At 38.4% G+C, this 20,820-nt stretch overlaps 2 protein-coding genes across 4 annotated transcripts in view; both read left to right on the top strand.

Annotated features, from left to right (window-relative positions):
* Positions 1-646: 646 nt before the first annotated feature.
* On the top strand, positions 647-16,186 carry mapre2 (microtubule associated protein RP/EB family member 2). 2 transcript variants are annotated; one of them, XM_022758208.1, is made up of 7 exons: positions 647-715; positions 10,640-10,767; positions 11,452-11,597; positions 11,679-11,895; positions 12,223-12,365; positions 14,369-14,527; positions 14,773-16,186. In XM_022758208.1, exons 2-7 carry the CDS (start codon positions 10,647-10,649, stop codon positions 14,869-14,871), a joined length of 885 nt encoding a protein of 294 aa, XP_022613929.1. In that variant the 5' UTR covers positions 647-715; positions 10,640-10,646; the 3' UTR covers positions 14,872-16,186. The 2 variants fall into 2 exon arrangements, with proteins under 2 accessions (XP_022613929.1, XP_022613928.1); XM_022758207.1 differs by lacking the exon at positions 647-715 and adding an exon at positions 7,266-7,516.
* Positions 16,187-17,089: 903 nt separating this feature from the next.
* The window catches only part of spidr (scaffolding protein involved in DNA repair), a 35,830-nt gene continuing 32,099 nt past the window's right edge, over positions 17,090-20,820 (top strand). The window contains exons 1-5 of one of the 2 annotated variants that reach the window (XM_022757945.1): positions 17,090-17,226; positions 17,565-17,726; positions 18,552-18,615; positions 19,311-19,517; positions 20,222-20,364. In XM_022757945.1, coding sequence (XP_022613666.1) covers positions 17,212-17,226; positions 17,565-17,726; positions 18,552-18,615; positions 19,311-19,517; positions 20,222-20,364 — 591 coding nt within the window. In that variant the 5' untranslated portion in view covers positions 17,090-17,211. Of the gene's footprint in view, positions 17,227-17,405; positions 17,436-17,564; positions 17,727-18,551; positions 18,616-19,310; positions 19,518-20,221; positions 20,365-20,820 lie in introns of those variants that run through there. The other variant, XM_022757946.1, reaches the window with a different exon arrangement.

Here is a 20,820-nt window from a genome sequence, read left to right as displayed (position 1 = left end):
CAGTGGTTGAAAGTAACAATTGCATTCACTCGAGTACTGTATAGCCTACATAAGTACAATTCTGAGGTACCTGTACTTGAGTATTTCTGTTTTCTGCAACACCACTACATTTCAGAGGGAAATATTGTAATTTTTATTCCACTTCATTTATTTGACAGCTGTAGTTACTTGGTTACCAATTTTTTTTTTTAACTGTTTTTGAGCCTATAAAATATGATGCATTGTGATACAGTGAAACCGCCAGATTGTGTTTAAAACAAGAATAAGCTCCGCCTCGGCCAAATACAACACTGAAATGCTGTCTACATATTAAAGCATCTCTATTATTCATGAGAATAATCAATTTAGCCTGCATAATGGCTACAGTTTTGAACATTGCACTGAAGATCTGAACACTTGTTTCATCACTGTTATCATGGAAATTTATGAAAACCTTTTTGCGTTCGCCAGGAGGAAAAGTGAAATGACACCGTGCGACTAGACGCAAAGCTGTCTGGTGTTCTGAATGATCAACGCATCAATACGTGATTGGTCTACTTCACGACAGATGTCACCAGCGAACCAATCAACCGCCACTCCGGTGACGCACTGTCCAATCAGGTGTCCGCTCTCAGCTCACCGTGTAGTAAGAATGGGCGTTTGAGGGTGGGGTGACTCAGCCGGAAAACAGCTTCTTTTTTTTAACACCTTGTAACCTGCGGAGCGGAGTTCACTGGTGAGTCCCATTTGCTTTGCTGAACAATTTCAATTTGTAATTTGATATGAAACCTGTAGCATGATGTGTACATGCAAAAACTGGTGCGTATTGACGTGGTTGTCGCTGGTTCGTACGGTGATGGTACCCAGGGTCAGGGCATATGTCGGCTGTCACTATTCTGACAAAGTGTTGCCAGGAGCAAAATTAGCTTAATGTAACTTGGCAGTTAGCTGAACAAGATGCACTATCGTCACTGTAAGTATCGTCTGGCTTGATAAAAAAAAAACCTTTATTTTTTGCTCTGGTACTGTGTAATAGCATGCTTTCCGATCTTTGTTTCTTATTTAACTGTCACTTCTAACACGAAGCTGAGTTAGCTTCATTCACCGCAGCTAGCTTCGTTACGGAGTTCCTTTAAAAATCCAAGAAATTAGCAAGACTGTCTCATGTTTCTGTCCACATCAGCAACAACGACAGTTAAAGCTATTTCTTAGCAGTGGGCACACACGAGAGGAAGAATACGGGGTGACCACACCTCACCTTGGTTTTTTTTTTTAAATCTTGGGTGCAAAATTGCCCTTTTCAAATGGCAAATGGAAACTTTTGTTTTATGTTGTAGCTAAAGGTAAGGCTTAAAAGATACCAATGTAAGATGTGATAGATCAGTGCTCCCTCCTCACTGGTACTGGCCCTCCCTGCCCTCATTTTACTTAGGTTTGAGGTTCCCCTGAAATTGATTGCACACATCCTTGACTCTGTAAACCCCTTCCTGCCGTCAATAACATTTCTGCACCATGAATAGTAATAGTATATTTTAACCTGTCCAACCTCCAACTCAGGGCAACAGTGACCTCTTTGCTATTTTTTGAATGCTGAGGGCTTGATATGCTGGGTGGAGCTGCCACCCCTCACCCACCCACTTGATTGTCCAGTGCAGAGCCATTGGTGAGATATAAATGGAGAAACAGCAAGCACAGCTATGCATTTCCTCTAATGGAATGAACCTAGCATTGACAGACTGCAAAGCATCTTAGATTTAGGCTGTGAATCACCAACATGTCACCCCACCTTCACAGCATCGACAGCAAGCAACATGAACAGAAAAGCCGAACAAAGCCGCCCTTCACTAGAATAGCTGGCCTGGTTGCTGTGTTTCTGGGCTCCAATCCACTTTGAGTGATTGTTGAATTTTGAGCCTGTACCAACGTTCACTGGCATGAAGAAACACCGGCTAGAAGTGCAGAAACCACATGGTGTCTGCAGTCATAGCTAAAATACTTAAAATGTCTTACACATGCAATTGGTAGCAGGTCAGCGAGTTTTATAATGACTTAATTGACTGTATGCTAAGTAGCAGAGCAGAGTATGTTTTGCTTCCAGGGAATTGAAAAATACCTTCAAAGCTATGACCAACATCATCATCCATAACCATCTCCAGAAAGCAAATTGTGAGAGAAGTCAGTGTCCCTTTGAGGACATTTCTCTTGATTGTTACTGACATAAACCCATCCCTTACCCGTCTCAAAACCTGTCCATCGCACCAGAATACAAAACACTTCATATTTGGGATTTATGCAGTGAGATTGCTGGGCTCAACACATAAATTGGCTGAAATATATGTCTTCATTTGACTGTTACCCCTGCACGTAGGCCTATTGCAAATTTGAAAGCCACATGTTCAGCTAAACAGTCTTGAATACTGTATGTCTGTGTTCAGACAAACATCAGCGCTGCATAAAAAGCATAGCCCGGTCATTCAGCAAAAATGTTGAACTCAACTTTTTGCTGCAGTGCAGTGCAACATCATCTTGCAACACATTGTGTTGACCAGTCACATAAGTGCACCTTACTGGCTGATTAATTGTTGTAGAATTGAGTTGTAAAATCCTTTCCTTCACTATTATACTGGAAGCCATCAGTTTTTTGGCATCTACTAAGACTTCAGGTTTATGGATCTATTACCTAAACTAGACTTAAATTGTCATTGTCATCATTTCTCTGGTACTTGAAACAACAAGCCCCCAACAACACAGCCCTTTGCATTTTTTTGTTTAAATTCGCAGTGCTGGTTTTGGTCTGAACTCCCAGTAACACACTGACAGACAGCCGCTTAAGATCACTCACTCCTTTTCAAAATGTTGGTGAGAAAATGCTCAAACGTTTTGTGCTTTTGTTGTAATGTAACTGCAGATATGTCTTTGGTTTTTCATTTATGGAGACAAATCCTACCCTTTTGTTAAGAGCACAACGGAGAAGAATCCATCTACAGGTGAAAGTGTGAGCAAAAATAGGCCTAGAGGGGATGTGTCCCACTTGTTATGGCCTTATATTTACTTAGTTAATTCTTAGTCTTCACTGTTTGAACATTTATTAGAAACAGGCCATGCATGCTGCACCTCTCTGGTGACACTTTAAGGCCCTTCAGATTGGGAAGTGGCAAGTTAATTTCAGTGAAAACCTGACTAATGACTAAAATGTCATCAAGCATAGATTTGTGCTGCCAGTTTGACTATGTCATACTTTTTCCACATGCTGCCTGATACCAAGAGGACCTCTGTGCTTGCAGTTGTGTGATTGTGATGAGACCAATATGCTTCAGTTGTCACTTTCCGGTCTGATGGGGCCTTTAGCATTACTGTAGTGGCAATGTAGTACTGCATGCTTTTGGTACTTAGTGGACACGTTCCTAACATCCGCTGTTTGGCCATTTAATGAGATTAGTACTTGGTTGTGCCTTGTGTTTGGCTCTGCAGGAATTTGTGTAAAGACTAAAGAGTACTATTGACCCAGTAGAGTAAGGGGGGATACCAAATATATTTCCCTCCAGATTTACCACATGCTAAAGATGAATATTTTGCATTTTGTCTGCTGCCTTGATTTATTTCTATTGTATCTGAAATCTTCAAAACACTTCAAAGATAAGTAAGGGTGAATTACTGCTGCCACAGTCAAAAGTGCAAACCGAGGGACATACTGTATATCCGCTATGCTGACGTGTGACTTTTAAAAGCTTCATTGTGATTGGTTAAAGTTGAATAAATGAGACAGATGGTGTAAATTATGGCCACCATTTCACGGTGAGACACTGTTGGAATTTGGAATATGTGTTGTAACATCTTTAAAGCAAGACTTTACCAGAAAGCCTGTATCATTCAACAGAAGTTGACTTTACCAAGTTTTAGCTATGGACAAGGACATTCATGCTACATAACCATAATAGACAAAAAAGGCAAATCAAAGGTTTCACATGTAGTGAAAACTTCTATTAGAAGACAGAACTCAAAATGGAGGCCAATATTATTGTGTAAAATTAATTAGATTTTATGTTTCATATTTATCTTTACATGATTTATTAGAGATGAGTTTTAAAAAGTCTGTATATAGGCTCCATGTAACATGTAAAAATAGTTTTAGGTGAAAAAATGACATCAACTTTGGCCTGATGGTGGCAGTAGAGTTTTAGTTAGAGTTTAGGTGAGCACACAGATTGGTGACCAAGAGCTGTGCGAGTACTTCACATCCTTTAGCTCATTTTAAAAGCAGAAATAGACAGAAACTTAAATATTAGTCCATTATTTTGACCAAAAAAATAATTGCTCACACTGCAATTGAAGGTGGAAGTGTTCACAGGATGGTATAAAAAAGAGAGGAAAAAAAGCATGTTGAAGGCTTCCAGAAGATGCTTCCTTTCACTAAGGAAGGGGTGTGTTCAACTTATAGCAGAAAAAGCACAAAAAGAAACAAATGGGGGTTCAGCAAAACATTTTGGCTTGTGTCAATAAAAAAAACTTGTTGGACCCCCCAGAATTACCACTGCTGACACATGAAAAAGTTCAGGCATTGCTGGCCAAAATCTGAGTTATCTGAGTTGACCTTTGGACTGACAGATATTAGATGGATTGTTATATTGATCTTAAGATTCTTTAGATGTTTACCTGCCGCTCTATCTATTTTATATGGATATAGGACTATAGAACTCCATCAAAGAAGGACAGGGCACCAACACACCTTTGGTGGCCTTTTAATTAAAGCAGTTATACAATGAGAAAATAAGTCGGACACAATACGAAAAAAAATAAGAAAAAAATCAAGGCAGCAAAACAACATAACAGAATAATAGAAATATTTCACTTTTGCCCTAAGCCTTTGTAGGCTACTTCATTGGTGGTGTTTTGAGGCCAAATGGATGGCTGGACATACTTGCATAAAATTCCTGTGTAAAACATTGTAGCTGTGTTGTATTAGCTGGTGTCATAGTCCAGTGCTGTTTATGTGACATAAATCAGTTTCTCATCACGCCTGTTAAATACTATGACTATGAGCTTCTTATCCTTGATTACTAACCATGTGCATATAAGGTTGGACTGAGCTGGCCTTGCTTCCTGACTCACACATAAATATTTGGATATTAGGGGTGTAGTAATACATTGCCAGTCTCATAATTTGCCAAATTTTAATTTTAATTTCAATACAGCAAGATGTGCATGAAACAAGGAAGTGTTCTGTGTCCCATTGTGAGTGGTTGCCCAGTAATGTACTACACACGCATGAAAAAGCAGCGTTAAAAACAACAGATGTGGCAGTACAAACAGGAGATAGCTTAGCAACCACAGATCTGTGTTGTTTAGATTTGAAACACAACACCATTGAACTGAGATCTTTGTATGGACAAACACAGTTACACCCCTAATATTTATGAAATTATATACATTTTTGAGCCAAAATAAGTTGATCAAATGATTATTTGATAGACTGAAACTTTATTGGCCACCATTTTAATAATCAAGCAAAACTTCACTGATTCCAGCTTCTCAAATATGAAAGTTTGCTGGCTTGTATTAGACCTTTATGGTAGTAAATTAAACAAAACTAAAGATCTGAAAACTTCATTCTGGCCTCTTGGAAATTTTGATGGGCATTTTTCACAATTTTCGAATGGAATAAAAATATTGCAGATACAACTCATCATCTACTTATATTTTCTTGATTAATCATTCATTCTATATTATGCTATTACACAGGAAAAAGAGCCCCTCACAATTTCCAAGAACGCTATTCAACATGCTTGTTATGACCAACCAACAGTCCAAAATCCAAAGATATTTAGTTTACTGTTCTGCTTCAATTTTAGAAGCTGGAACCAGCAAATGTTTGCCAGTTTTGTTTATAAAATAAGTGAAAGGATTCATCAAATTTCAAAATAGTTGACTTCTGATCAACTTATCATTGCAGTCCTACTATCAATAGTCCAAAAACATACAATCATCTATCACAGAAAACTCATAAAACTAAATAATATTCGCATTTGAAAAAGTGGAATCAGTGAATTTGTGGTTAAAAATTACTTAAACAATTAAACAATTATCAAAATTGATTGACTAATCATTGCAGCATTCGTTTCCCTAAAACATTTACTTAAACTTACAGTTGAATTAATGTGTTTTTATAGTTTTATTTAAATTGATTGATTCAGTAACACGTTAAGTTCCTGAATTTAGCATTTATAAGCAGTATATAAATATTTAATAAAGAAATATAATATTTGTATTCCGGATATAAGGACATTATAAGTGTTTATTAATGTACAGTTTTTGTCAACCATCATAACTTCTCCTATAAAGACATATTTTATATTAATACAACTGAGTAATACTATACTGTCAATCATTTTCTGTTTATAAACCAGCTTCCACCTATGGATGTCCACAGGTGGTGTTAGAGTTGTTGACAATAAACACTTACATTTGCTTACTATGAATTAAACGAAAAAAAAAGTATTGATAATCGTTTGATCATTTTAGTTGTTTTTTTTTGTCAAGCAAAAAAAGGTGAAACATTCTTCACTTTCACAGCTTCTCGTAATACATGATTTGTTCCTTATCTTTGTCATGTGTAATGGTGAACTAAATATCTTTGGGTTTTTGACTTTAGGTCAGACAAAAAATATTTGAGTGTTTTTGCAATTTCTTTTCACTAGTTCTTTGACAATGATGGACAGATTAATCAATAATGAAAATAATAGTTACAACCCTACTTACAACTAAATTATGGTGTGTTATAAATAATTCATAAAATGTTTATATGCTGCAAAATAGGTTGACTTAATGTTAGCGTTGATTCATGTGGTTAGTAATCAAAACAGCATTATATTACTTACCATGTGTGGTCATCTTTTTCATAAGCACCACTTCTATCTCTCAGGATTTGCCTGCTTTTTCATTTTAGCCACATCTGGTGGGTGTTGTAGTTCCAAGGAACTTTGATTATCATCTGAGGATTTGAGGGTGAAACTGGGTGTGCTGCATTTTCCTTTTGATCAAATTCATCCTCTCCCATTTGATTGGGTTTTGTCTCTTAAGCATCTGATGAGTGGCATGGCAAAATCACAAAGTTGATCTGCATGTCAAAAAGCATCACGCATTGATCTGACCGGTGATGATGCTTTTTTAGCACATCAAGTGATCAATGTAATTTGGTGTACTGAAATAGCCCACCATAAGGAACAGGCAGCCAACCCCAGCAGTCACGTGGTGCAGGGTGCAGCAACGTCACTAGGGCAGAGATTTGAGAAGAATAAGCAGACAGAGGGAAAGAGCCCCGGAGGTGCAGCACTTTCTTAGCATTTGCATCGTTCCTGTTGTTTTTTTTCCCGGCCAGACAGAGAACAGAGTATCTGTTCAACATTTTAGAGACCCAAATGCCCGGTCCCACCCAAGCCCTTTCCCCAAATGGAGAGAATAACAACGACATCGTCCCGGACAACGGAACCAACATCATTCCTTACAGGAAAAATACAGTGCGGGGAGAGCGCGCCTACAGGTAAATCGGTGTAATGCCGCATTTGATTTCATGTAAGAAAAAAGGATAATAAAAAAGACAGACACTGCTGCTGACAGAAACCTGCATTCTGGCCTCCTCGACGTCTGTCGGTCCTGCTTTGCAACCATCCGCTGATTTCCCCCCCTGTTGTCTCCCAGTCTCCTGTCATGTTAGCTCTGAGACTATGGCGTAAATTGCTCTCAAGTTAACGTAATAAACCCTCTTTCTGCTGGTGTGTAGCACCCCGAATTTCTGCTGGCAGCAGTATAACGTTGTCAAGTGTAGTGGTACGCAGTTGCACAGGCAGATTTTTTGGAGGAGTGGGTTGAAACGGTGCAGCTTGTCAAATGACAGGAGTACACAGACAGCCGCCCCTGCTGCTGCTAGAATATTCCCATCGTGACATGACACTTCGCAGCTACCTAATACCCCTCGATATCACTATTGATGTGTGTTTGGAGGGATGTTTCATTGTGTATAACCTCTCATTACTTGCCATACAAGCCCGGCCCCCCCCTCCTCTTCTCCCTCTGTATGAATCCAGGCATCAGCCCAGCCCTGGTGGCTATCCCTGCCCCGGCTAACAAAGCATGCTAGCAGCAGCACATACATCCGCTTTGTTGACATGAGATCCTCTGGCCCAGTTTCCTTCCTTCCTTCCCTCCTTCCCAGAGAATCAGTCAGCCGAAGCTCTGTTCTTGCAGTGCTACCATAGCCTAACTTTAATGATGAAGGGTTATTATTATCCTGCATACCCCGGTGTCTGCTAGTGGATGGTGATGACGACGATGATTTAGCATGATTTAATACCATATTAGTCGCTGCCATAATCCAATAAGAGGGGTGTTTTAATGCAGCTGTCCTGCTGTTCCCCATCAGTGAAGTAAGCTGAAATGGTCAGGCTGCAGTTTAAATTTTTTGGGAGAGGAAATGAGTGTGCACTGTTTAAATGTATATGATAGATATTACTGATTTCTACTTTATTGTACACTCAGTTGCCAATTAATTAGGTTTACCAAGTTAAAAGTAGTGAAGCCTAATACAGCAGTCCTGCAATCAATCTTCCACTTCATGACAGTTATAATGTCCAGTTTTTGTTGGAACTGTTTCAGAGAGGTGTTAATTCAACTTTATTGTAATTTTAGGGGATGCAGTTTATGGTGCTGCTGAACTGTATTGCATTATACTAGGGCTGCATCTAATATCAATTAATCTGATTAATCAGCTCAATCATTCAGTCTATGAAATGTAAAAACAAAATTGTTCTGTATGTTTTTTTTTTTTGTCTTGCCAACAGTCCAAAACCCAAAGTGATCAAATTTTCTGTCATATATGAGAAAGAAAAACAACAAATCCTCCAAATTGAATGAATGAAATTATTAATCAGTTATCAAAACAGTTGTCAGTTAACTTTCTGTTGATGGACTGATCAGTTAATCGACTAATTGTTGCAGCTCTAAATTATCCAGAGAGCTGTTTCTGTTGTTTCCCGTATCATTGATGTAAATGGGGAGGTCAAAATAATAGAAACATCTGCCAGTATAACACAGTACAGTTCAGCCGCACCACAAAACTGCAGCCTCCCAAATGATCACACAGTTCAATAAACAACTCTAAAACAGTTTCAATAAAAACAGACATGACCATCATGAAGGGAGCATTTATTGCGGGATTGTTGTATTAATTTTACTTAGGTGTACCTAATAAACTGGGAACTGTGTAAATGTTAATGTACAGAATGCGCAATGTATATAGTCAAACAATTACTGATTGGGCTTTAAATGACTGACTTCCACAAACATACCCTATATTTTTCCCTTGCAGTTAAAAAGAAAGGCACATGCAAACTGCAACTGATATTTTCTCAGCATGATCAATGTAACTGTGAAAATTTGTCAAAATTGATCAAAATATGTTTGCAAGGTCTACTATATGCTTGGTCTAGCTGCTCATGTATACCTGTACACACCTAATGTGTGTGAAACATTGGGAATGATGTTAACACATGAAACTGTAAGCACTGTGTTGGTCTTTTGTTGCCAGTCTGTGTAACTGTTTAATCTGTAGCTTAAGTATCAAAGTTTGAGTTCTTTGATATTTTTCCTGGCCCATTGTATGCTTTCAGTATATAGACCTCAATTAATTAAAGGATACTTGGCACAAAAATACAAACAGGACCTATAGGGCCTGTTAAAGCCCAGCTGTGAATATAGCAAAGATTTGTTATCACCATATCTTGTATATTCTGTGTTCCCTGAACAAGGAAGATTTTTGGTGTAGAGATAAATTTGTTTTTCTTAAGATGGAGATGAATGTGCTGAAAAAGAGCTGCAGCCAAAGGTAGCAACACAGCTAACTTACTGACACATTTTAAACCATCATGCAACAATTGACCCATTATTCCATAATATACAGTGGTGTCAAAACGTCTGAGACCACTTTCCCATTTAAATAAATGTAAAAATGGTCTTGGAAAATGGACATTTGCACTCTGCTGTATATAAAATATTGTTCTACAGATATAAAACGTATTAAGTAATTGTCAGGTTAGTATTGTATACTGAGAAAATTTTGGCCACTATAAAATTTTCTCATTGGTACATGCGCAATTCAGTCTACAAGTCCAACCTTATAGTTTTAAAAAGAAATTGTGTTCTTGGAGCCTTGACTATGTTATTGTTTGCCTAATGAATGACATTGTGTGCACTTGGAGAGGATGGGATAGATTTTCATTGCAGAGAGTGGATACTGGTACTGTGACATGCAGCAACGAAGGGTCAAATGTTTGTAGGTTCCCTTAGTACACTTTTGCCCCTGGGCTTCTTCATGGGTCAGTCTGTCATCAGTCAATCATGATGTATTCTTGCTGAGTGGCTTCCAATGTCAAAGGGAAAACCAAGCATTTTATTTCAGCTTACAGAATGTGATCTGATTTGCAAGTTGTTTTGAATAAAAGTCATCACAGTTAGTCAATGTAAAGTAGCTACAGTTGCTGGATTTGCCAAGCCTAACTGTTGCAATCAATCCTTTGAGTGGATACAGTACAGTATGTTCTTATTCTCTCAGCTCCTACATGTTATTGCATTGCTTTTGTTTTTGAGTGTAATTGTTTTTCTGTTGCAGTTGGGGGATGGCGGTCAACGTATATTCTACCTCAATAACCCAGGAGACTATGAGCAGGCATGACATTACTGCCTGGGTTAACGATATTCTCTGCCTAAACTATACGAAAGTGGAACAGCTTTCCTCAGGTGAGAACAGAATGAAAACCCTCTCTCCTCTTCTTATCCTCTTCCCTGTCCTTGCGTTGCATGTGTCAAAGAGGCTTTTTGAGATGAGAAGTATGTTGCAGAGATTACATCTTCTCGTTTCAAATCATTTTCTGTTTAAGCTGGCAGTTACAGCAACTTGTGGAAACATGCTCACCTCTCCCTGGCAGAGAGTTGTCTATAAATAAACTTGTAGCCTGCCGTGCTCTCCCGCTGTGACCAAGTAATCCAATTTCAATCACTCTGCCTACACAAAGAGAGATTTACACACTCACACTGGTTTAGGTGTAGGCTCCTTTTTAATGTAGATTACTTCCTCTGTGCTCTGTAGTTGGATGTATATGAGTCTTATCTGATAACATCCAGTTACCCACTACCAGGTTGAGCTGGTGCCCCGTTTTTTCAAATGGATATAAGTTTAACTAGGCTTCAGTTAATATTAGCCATGCCACCAAGAGCATGCATTAATAGTTTTCTTTTTAAGGTAACAAGGCCAATAATTTGGACACAGAAAAGGCTCCTGGGCTCTTTGTTATTCCAGGGGATTTTTGTCGCACTACTTTTTGTTGCAAACTTGATAAATCCGAGCCTATAGCTTTAGTCAGTTTGCTATAGTTGCCAGCAAGGTCTTATATACTCAACTAACATTTTATTACATCTTCTTAGGAGCTGCCTATTGCCAGTTCATGGATCTGCTCTTCCCTGGCTGTATCAGTCTTAAGAAGGTCAAGTTTCAAGCTAAATTGGAGCATGAGTACATTCACAATTTCAAACTGTTGCAAGCGTCCTTCAAAAGGATGAATGTGGACAAGGTGAGTTTCGTAAACCTTACTTTTATCTTTTTCCATCTTCAATATTATTTCTGAAACTTACCATTCTACTCCTTAATTCAGATTATTCCTGTGGAGAAACTGGTCAAAGGCAGATTTCAGGACAATCTTGATTTCATCCAGTGGTTTAAGAAGTTCTTTGATGCCAATTATGACGGTAAAGAGTATGACCCGGTTGCAGCCAGACAGGGTCAGGATGCCATTCCCCCACCTGACCCCGGTGAGCAGATCTTCAACCTGCCAAAGAAGTCCCACCATGCAGCCAGTTCCCCCACTGCAGGTAAGCTTCAAGTTTACAAATGATTCATGTTGATTTTGTTTGCAAATATCCCTTTTGATGCAGTAGAAGGTATGTAGTTTTATATGTTCTGAAATGTTTGTAGACACGCAGACATGTTTTAATATTTATGCACTGAGGTACCTGCTGAGACAGGAGAACATTTATTTTCATATCAACAACTCTTGTGATGAGGTCTGAATTCGAATAAGTTTCAGAGTCACTCTTTCACAGGAAATTACACAATGTCTCTGTGTTCTAAGTTTTGCTTCAGGGCGTTGGTGAAGAATTCATCCATCCCTGAGTAATAAACTTTTAATTTGCGTTTAGGAGCATCAAGGTCAACTGCTACAACCCCCAAGTCCTCAACACCAACATCCCGACCCTCGTCAGCCAAAAAGATCCCTGCAACAGCAACTCCTGCCAAAGGAGAGAAAGAACTGGAAGCACAGGTCACACATCTTACCGAGCAGGTATGTTTATGTTTATTGATTCTAATATTTAATTATCTTTGTGAACCCAACAACTGAAGTCTTTTCACCACATTGCTCACATGCTTGCCTCCAGCACTGTCTGTGGTCACGATTGAATTGTACTGATGGGTGCAGTAGTGATTAGAGGGGTGGTGTGCTTTCATAGAAGAAACTGGATGAGTGTGACTGAATTATGGATAAAATTTTGAACACATCCACTCCCTGTTTTTGGAATAAGCTTACACAGCTGGTGTTTAACACAAACTTAGAAATGCATCAACCTGTACATACATTACACATTTTTCTGTAGCTTGTTTTTTAATCTCTTACACCAAATCTGCCTCTGATTTCCATTCTGCCCTTTCACTATTATTAGTTCCTTCAGATCCAGTAAGATCCAGTGTAAAAGTAATGTACAACTTTGCTTTGTTATGGGATCAATAATATGTTGTCTGATCATGATCTCAATGAGTGTATATCCACCTTAAAAACTATATTAGGTATGCAGCCCTTCCATACATCTTGCATCAACAGATGATCAGCAACATAGCTGGTGCAGAAACAAGTAACAACTATTAACTAATTGTTTAACTGTTTGGTGTTTTCTGTGGCTGTTGTTTGTCTTGTGAAAATTAAACAGTGGAAGAAATTGAAAGTAAATATATTGTTTACTTGTCAAAAATAGTGTATTGGCACTGTCTGTCCTGGATGATGATTGCTTATAAAGAAAAAAAAGTTTATGCCAAGTTAGGTGAGACCTTGAGATTTGACAAATGCTGACTCGTGGCTCCTTTAAAGTGGTTTTGCAAAGATGACTGGGGGAAAAGGAATATGTAGAATCAATGTAAAACCCTGTTACAGAACTATCCACATATATAGAATATGATTGCTGTCAAAAATATTATTATTATTTGAGTTTATTAAGAAATTACCTCTACAACTAACATCATAAACAACACAAAAACTATGTTGGTAACAGCAAGTTGGCTAACTTTATCACGCCCATTCTAGCTGGTCACTAATGAAAACAGACATGTAACATCATGTAGCCATCAAGTTACTTGCACATCGAGTAGAAGAAAAGCCAGTTCTGAGTCAAGCTGGAGCCTTTTAGGAGCTCCGTAGGGCTCTCCATCTCAGTAAAGCCAGACCAGTATTGGCTCCGTAGTTGGACTGGGAAAGAAATTCAGCCTTGGCCTTATCCACTGGGATTGGCCGCACGGGCATGACGGGCAGTGAAGAGACTGATAGAGCCGGTATGAATGTAAAAACTTTATGAATGTTTCGACGGGCCACGGGCCGACCGGGATTTGAGCTGGTAGTCCCTATTGCCAGTCTGCCTGTGCTCTTACTTTTTTCTGTGTCGGAGGCCTTTTAAGCCGAAAAAAATGGTTTCTTCAGTGGAGGAAATTCTGGAAGGTTGCTTCCACCTGAACGCTGCCTACTGTGTGGAGGGGGGAGGGCCAACGGTTTAAGAGGGAGGGAGTCACATGCACACGTGTTTGGACCGGATACCAAAACAAAGAACAGAGAAACCCAGTTTGTGACATATACATAGGCGGTGTGACTTCATTCTCTGCAAAGGATGCCATTACTCCACTAGATATATACATAGAAAATTAATTGTTTGTTGCTATATTATTGAAATCTTGTATATGGAATTTTCAAGTAGCAGTCCATATAATAATCAATTAATCAACTTATGGTTTCAGCACTACTCTAGTTAAATATAATTTGTGCACTTTAGACAACTGGTATCAGTTACACAATGATTCAATCTTATTCCTGCTGGACCTTAATTTAGCTGAGTCCTTCAACATGTAACAGTTTATTAGAGTGAATCACTCACAAGTTTAAATCAAAGGCTGTGTGTGTTTGTTCTTTGAGGACTGTCCAGTTGATCTTGTGATTGCTCATCTCTTACCATCTTACCAAAGTCCATGCAGTATTGTGTGTTTTGATTTTTAAAGCTAAAAATAATCTTAGGAATTTTATTTTTGTAGGTGAACACATTAAAGTTGGCACTGGAAGGGGTGGAGAAGGAGAGGGACTACTACTTCAGCAAGCTGCGAGAGGTGGAGCTGCTGTGCCAGGAACAGGGTGAAGAAAATGCCCCGTTTGTCGAGCGGCTAATGGAGGTCCTTTACGCCTCAGATGATCAGGTCAGTACATGACCCTAGATTGAGCCGAGCAGGATTCAGAACAGCCGGAGGTTGTTTTTTTTTTTTTTTTTTCTGACTTATGAGTTTTTGCAGCAGTGTACACCAGCAAATTGCGTGAATGCCATTTTCCTGGTGGTAAAATCATGTGGAAGTTATTGTGTGGTTGAAAGAGATAAGAACACAGTCTTTGTGTGAAATCACATGTTGGCCTCAAACTATTCTGAGTGACTGTGTCCCTTTTTTAGGAAAGAGTGGAGCTGGCTGAGGGTGATGGACAGGAAGTGGACCAGCAAGCCCAAGAGGAGGCACCAGATGATCAGCAGGAGGAACAGGATGAATACTGACTGCCATCATCCCTCACTGCAGTTACACCCCTCTTTTTAATATGTGAGAACTGTTAAAGGATTTTTAATTTTTCCTCATGGTTTATTTTTTTGTTTTCTCCAAGACTGAGCACATGAAGCAACCTCCTGAATAGAAGCACCATCACAGTTTTTTTTTGTATCCCTCTGCTCACTGTTCGATGTTTTTCGTGACTTTTGGTGAACTGCTGTGGCAGGTTTGTGGTGACGACCTCCACCAGCAGACAAGCTCAGACCATCACAGAAGTTTCCAAGGACTGTGTGGGTGGAAAAGTCAATTCAAATCCTACAGTAGATGTGATGAAATGCTGAAGTTTAGACAGGTAACGGTTACCTGTCAGTGCAAGTGTTAACTTCCCAGCTTCTGTCCTTTTTAATTTTACTTTGTTTTTATTTTGCATATCAACAATATTAATCACAAGAATGCAATAAGCAAAGCCCTGAAAGGGCTCGTAGTAGCTCTTATTTAACCTCCTTCCATATGTTGCACTGACATTTGACTCTGTATTGGACAATCTGTCCATAGACCCTCACCATATTTATTGTTGTAAAGCCTTAGGAATAGTACAAGATGAATTGCATCCTCATGAAGGAGGACAATACAGTCAATGAATTGTGAATAAAATGTAGTATAATGCCAACTTATGACCGTTTTAACAGCTATCCTCACAAATTACACAATTTCAGATAATCAGTGTGCTCCACAGTGTGTCATTCACACCATACAAGGTGGTTTGGTGTTAGAATTTACTTGGTATGCCATAAACATAGGGAAGGAAGAATCATTATTGTGGACTAGTCTTATAATACAGCATTTTAAGTTTTAAACTTCAGCTGGAACTTGTGGTCTGTTCAGATTTCAGCTGTTTGTTACAGTTTTTTTTTTTTTAAACCACAGGTCTTAGGGAGATGAGTCGGTTCACTGAGTAATTTGCCATGCTATATTCCAGTAAGTACATTGTATACCCTTTCTTAATATTGCATTTACTAATATTGAACTGGGCAGTGCACCATAATGCTTTAGTCATATATTATTGTGTAAATGAAAAGGAATGTAAACTTGTACTGTCAATAATTAATGAATGGTAAATGTTTTTTTTTCATGTCCCACTCATTATGCATTCCCCAAAAACAACGTGTTGCATGTTTGCATTTTATTTGTGAATAACTTGACCTGCTTTTTACATATTTAATAAAAAACAAGTATGTTAAGTGAGCTTTTGTATGTTTAACCTGCTATTTGAAAGATGTTGAGATTCGGATGGATTTGCTGTAATAAAATTACGTTTTGAGTCCATGGGAGGGTTGTCATGTTACTCCAGAATGAGTCAGGTTTATAAAAACAGAAGTACAGTTTCAGTAATGAGGAGAATTGGGTTGTTTAAAAAAGTATTTCATTAATTGATTATTTAACAAACCTGTTTACGAATGGTCCATAGCCAGTGTTGCAAGAAGTGCTGAGATTCTTTACTCAAACAAAGATATTACGACTACAGTGTAAATATACTGTTGAAATAAATGTCCTGCTCTGCAAGATTCCTTATGCAAAAGTGACAAGTATTATTTTATGTGGGTTATTGATATTGATGCATCAACATTTAAGCAGCATTTTCATGTTGCAACTTGAAATTAAGCAAATTTTTAGTGCAATCCGAGGTACTTACCTACAAATTTCCATTTTATGTTTTATACTAATACGCTGCTTCATTTCAAAAGGGAAATATTGTACTTCTCACTCCACTATATTTGTGTCGCAGCTGTATTATGTTGCAGATTTTGATTATACATACAAAACACATTTAAATAATTGTTTGCTATGGATCACCATAGTCAAGATAATTTAAAGTACTTAAAATTAAGCTCTACTTGGCTTACTGTGAAATTCTGCCTATGTGTTAATACTACAATGACCAATAATATAATGTACATAACAAATTACTCATTCACTTTTTTATTCTACTGGTAATGCTTCTCTACTTTTACTTGACTAAAATTTTGAATGCAATATTTTTTACTTGTAACTATTTCAATGCAGAAAAGTAGTGAAAATGCAATGTAATGTGTTAAGTTACTGTCCATCAATTGAAGCAAGCCATTATTTTAAATAGGAAGCCCACACAGACAGGCCCGCCTGCCTCCCGTCCACGCTGTTGAATAATCAAACACACCCCTTTTTCAGATTGTGAAACCGCTGCAAGTTTGTTCTTCATGTTGGTTAGCTGCTGGGAAACTGCCGCTTCCCAGCGATGGTTTAATGAAACAGAGTTTATTATATAAAATGTGAACAACAACAGTGGCCTAACGTTACTTTATTTGGTCGCTATGTCTTCCAGAAAGGTAAGTAACCTGCTCGCTAGCGCCAGCTAACTTGCTAGCCAGTTAATGCTAACCTCACCGGATAGTTAGCTTTAGCAACACATGTTATCTGCCTCTGCCCGCCCACAGCTGAGAGGAGTTCCCCTACAGTCGTATATCACCAGATGTAGATTTTAATTACTTACACCAGGGCGCAGATACTAAGTTCTATTTGTAATTCATCTGTTATGGTAAACCCCGGTAAAATGATCATAACAGTCAGCATTAGGCTAACTTAGTAGGAGCTATCAAACCAGTCGTTTCATTCAGTTAGATTTAAACGTTTTACAGCTGATCCTCCTTTTCCTTCTCTTTTGTAGCGCAAAAAGTACTCCAAGGATATACAGTGTGTTTTCTTTCCGGATGATGTCGAACATGGTGTTCAAAGAGTGGGGAGAGACCCATCAACACTTTCATCCGTGTCTTCAGCCAAGAGTTGGGAGAAGGTTGGGGACAGCTTTTTGGACACTCCGGTGATAAAGGTCAATAAAGTTCAACAAAGTTTTGTGCATTCAGGGTATCTGCAGGTTTATAATGCAATAATGTCAGTTTTGTCAAAATAAGGCATAAGAAGGTATTAAAAAGTCTTACATTTCATTTTCATAAGTGCTGAATATTGTATAATTGTATACTTTTTCTTGCTTGCTCCTGTAACATTGTCTGTTGGGAGACTGTTGCCATAATAGAAAATGTAATTCAGCAAACACTTAATTTAACAAATTCATTATTTATTTTTTAATTGGTTAATCCATCCATCAATTTTCTGTCCTCTATCTTGGTGCAGGCATGGATGGATTATGAGACAATGGGCGACTAGGCAAAGTCAAGTTAAAAGCCCCCCTCCCACCTCTGGTATATAGGACCCCCAGACTTAAAGAGACACAGAACTACTACAATTGACGCAGTTAGTGTCTTTTTGTAATCAATTTGCGTCTCTAGTTTTGCCTATCTCTGTAGTCATTTAACTGAGCACTCCTATTTTCAAATAAGAAATATTAATAGTCAGTTCATAGAGAGGCTCTCAGGGGCCCCCTGACCCTTGGCCGCATAGGCCTGTTCAGTAATCCACACATGAGTCAAGGTCAGGGAAATTGATTTATTACATTACTAGGATTTATTGTTATATACTGGGACGTATGGACAAAATGTGATACAAATGTCAATAACAGTATGACTAGAAAGGATACTGAATTTTCTTAAAAGGTCATGAATTTAATTTGGTAAACACTGCAGAAAAGTTGTGCATTTTTTACATTATAGATTCACATTATTACATTTTTGATGGTGTTGATAATTTTTTGTTGCAGAACCTCAAGTCATCAGGAAGAAAACTGTCTGCCATGAAAAAGTTGGCACAGACCCCTGCTTTAGGTAATTTGTTGTTCAGACTAGTGGTGTGGCATTTAGGGCTGGACAGTCTAGTGCCAAACACCATAATGTCTGTATGTCCCTCCATAAATTCTCTTATATACATTGACTATGCAGGCCATTTATTCTAGAGCTGGGTATAAAATCTCAACACCATTTTGGTTCTGAATCTAACCAGGTGTCAAAAACTGTAAAAAGTACTTAAAGCTAGCATTGTATGTCTGTTCACACTCCTAATCTTGTTGACTTGTTCTTTGATCAGATAGTTTCTGATTTGAATACACAATTTGCTAGTTTGAGACAGTTTAACGACAGCAGACTTCTTACATTCGCAATGTTTTGCTCATTTTGTTAAATTAAAAATCACGGTTTGTAGAAAACTCATATTTCTCAAAGTGAAACAATGAACAATTAAGCATTTAAGTATGACACTAGTACTGAAAAATAACAAACAATAAACCACTCCTGATTTCTTCTGTTCTTAATTTAGACAGTGGAAAATATAAAGTAGGGCAGAACCAGCAATGAAAGCTGTTTAATGCCTGAGATAATACAAGTGCCTGTGCATACTTTTTTATTTTTTTTATTTTACAGATGTAGAGTTTAGCCATTCAGCCCTGTGGACATGTCTCTTAGTTTTTGATTGCTTAGCTTGATAATGACAATGATATTATCCCCTCATGTATTTGTTTGCCCAGTGCAGACCAGTAGCGTTCACCATAATGAGGACCCAGTGCACATTGCATGGAGCTCCAGTGACAGTGAACCATCCGACGATGAGAAGCAGGAGCAGCATCAACCCATAGCTGTTGCACTGCAGCAACAACGTTCTCATAGACCAGGGAGACACGTGGCTCCTATACGGTCTTACACCAGAGACCTGCGCATGCTCAGCACTGATAAAGGTAATTTAAGTCAGTCATGAGGTCTGGGTCAGTACATCATGGGTTAGTCAGACTGTGAAGTTCAACTTTCAAGATACCACTCTTACGTCCGTATGGAAGATACAAATAGATTTTTACTATTTCCTGCCTGGGCACAGTAACTTCAGACAGGCAATGAAATAGTCCCACCCATTACCACCTGTAAAGCCACAACCTGTTGTTTTTACCCTTCGGTTTTTGAGTTGCTTAAACAAACCAGATACCACATGTTAATTTGAGAACTCTAGAGGTGCTGGTAGTTGGTTGAACTCTAGAGGTGCCAGGCCAGCTGTTTTACCCCTGTTTCCAGTCGTTGTGCGAACCTAAGCTAGCAATCCCCTGTAGCATCATATGTACAATACAGACATGAGAGTGGTATCTTCGCATCTAACTCTCTGCAAGAAAGGAGAGAAGTGGCTAGTTCTGAAAGTGTGAATTGTTGGTTTAACTCAAGGTCCACTTACTAGCTTTTTCAAGAATTTTCTCAGTTGTTATGTAGTTGAGTTGGTTGTCATCCTATGAGGAAGTTTGGTCACGTATTAATAGGTGAGCAGTTTCCATTCACTGATCCATGTAATGTGAGATTACAACTCTAGAAAAAGATAGTAAGTAGACCTTGAGTTAAGATTATATTGTCAAATGTATATGCATTTTCTTTTTTTCTTTTCTGGTCTTTTCTTCTTTAGATGACCTTCCTGTTATAGACACAGACAGTGATCTGGATGAGTCTGTGGAGGATGTTGACAAGGACAGTGGGCAACAAATCTCAGACTGTGAATCAGAGTCCTCTGATGAAAAGCCGAAGGACTCACTGCTTAAACCTACAAATGTGAGTGAACTACACTTATTCTGATAAAAGATCAAAATTATGACCCGCATTAGTGCATGAAACAGGTGCTACACCTTACCAACACTTGTCTGTGCGTAATAAGATCTGGCCATTTTATCAAGGGTGCTATTTGTATTAAATGACACTAGGTGGGGCTATACACTTTCTTAAACTCAATCTAGCTAATTGAGATCAGTATATGGGTCATAGTGTTTCAAATTAAAAGTGTTGTGTTAACTGTCAGTGCGTGCAGTTATCCTAAGATTATTCATGTGTCAGTACTTTGACTAGAGTCCAGCGAGACTCCAGATAATATTCTGTTTACTATGTGCATTAAACCTGATGAGCTTTATTTTTAACTTTAGCTTACACTGTGTGAAAGACTATATTTCATGTTTTTTTCAGACTAATGGAAAATGATATTTAGGGAATTGTGTTTTATTTTAAGTCTTCACA

Source organism: Seriola dumerili, unplaced genomic scaffold (assembly GCF_002260705.1).
Source record: "Seriola dumerili isolate Sdu_G_001 unplaced genomic scaffold, Sdu_1.0 BDQW01000291.1, whole genome shotgun sequence".
In the NCBI taxonomy this organism is placed as follows: Eukaryota; Metazoa; Chordata; class Actinopteri; order Carangiformes; family Carangidae; genus Seriola; species Seriola dumerili.
Note: the sequence above shows the minus strand (reverse complement) of the source record. Positions and strands in the feature narration are given on the sequence as shown.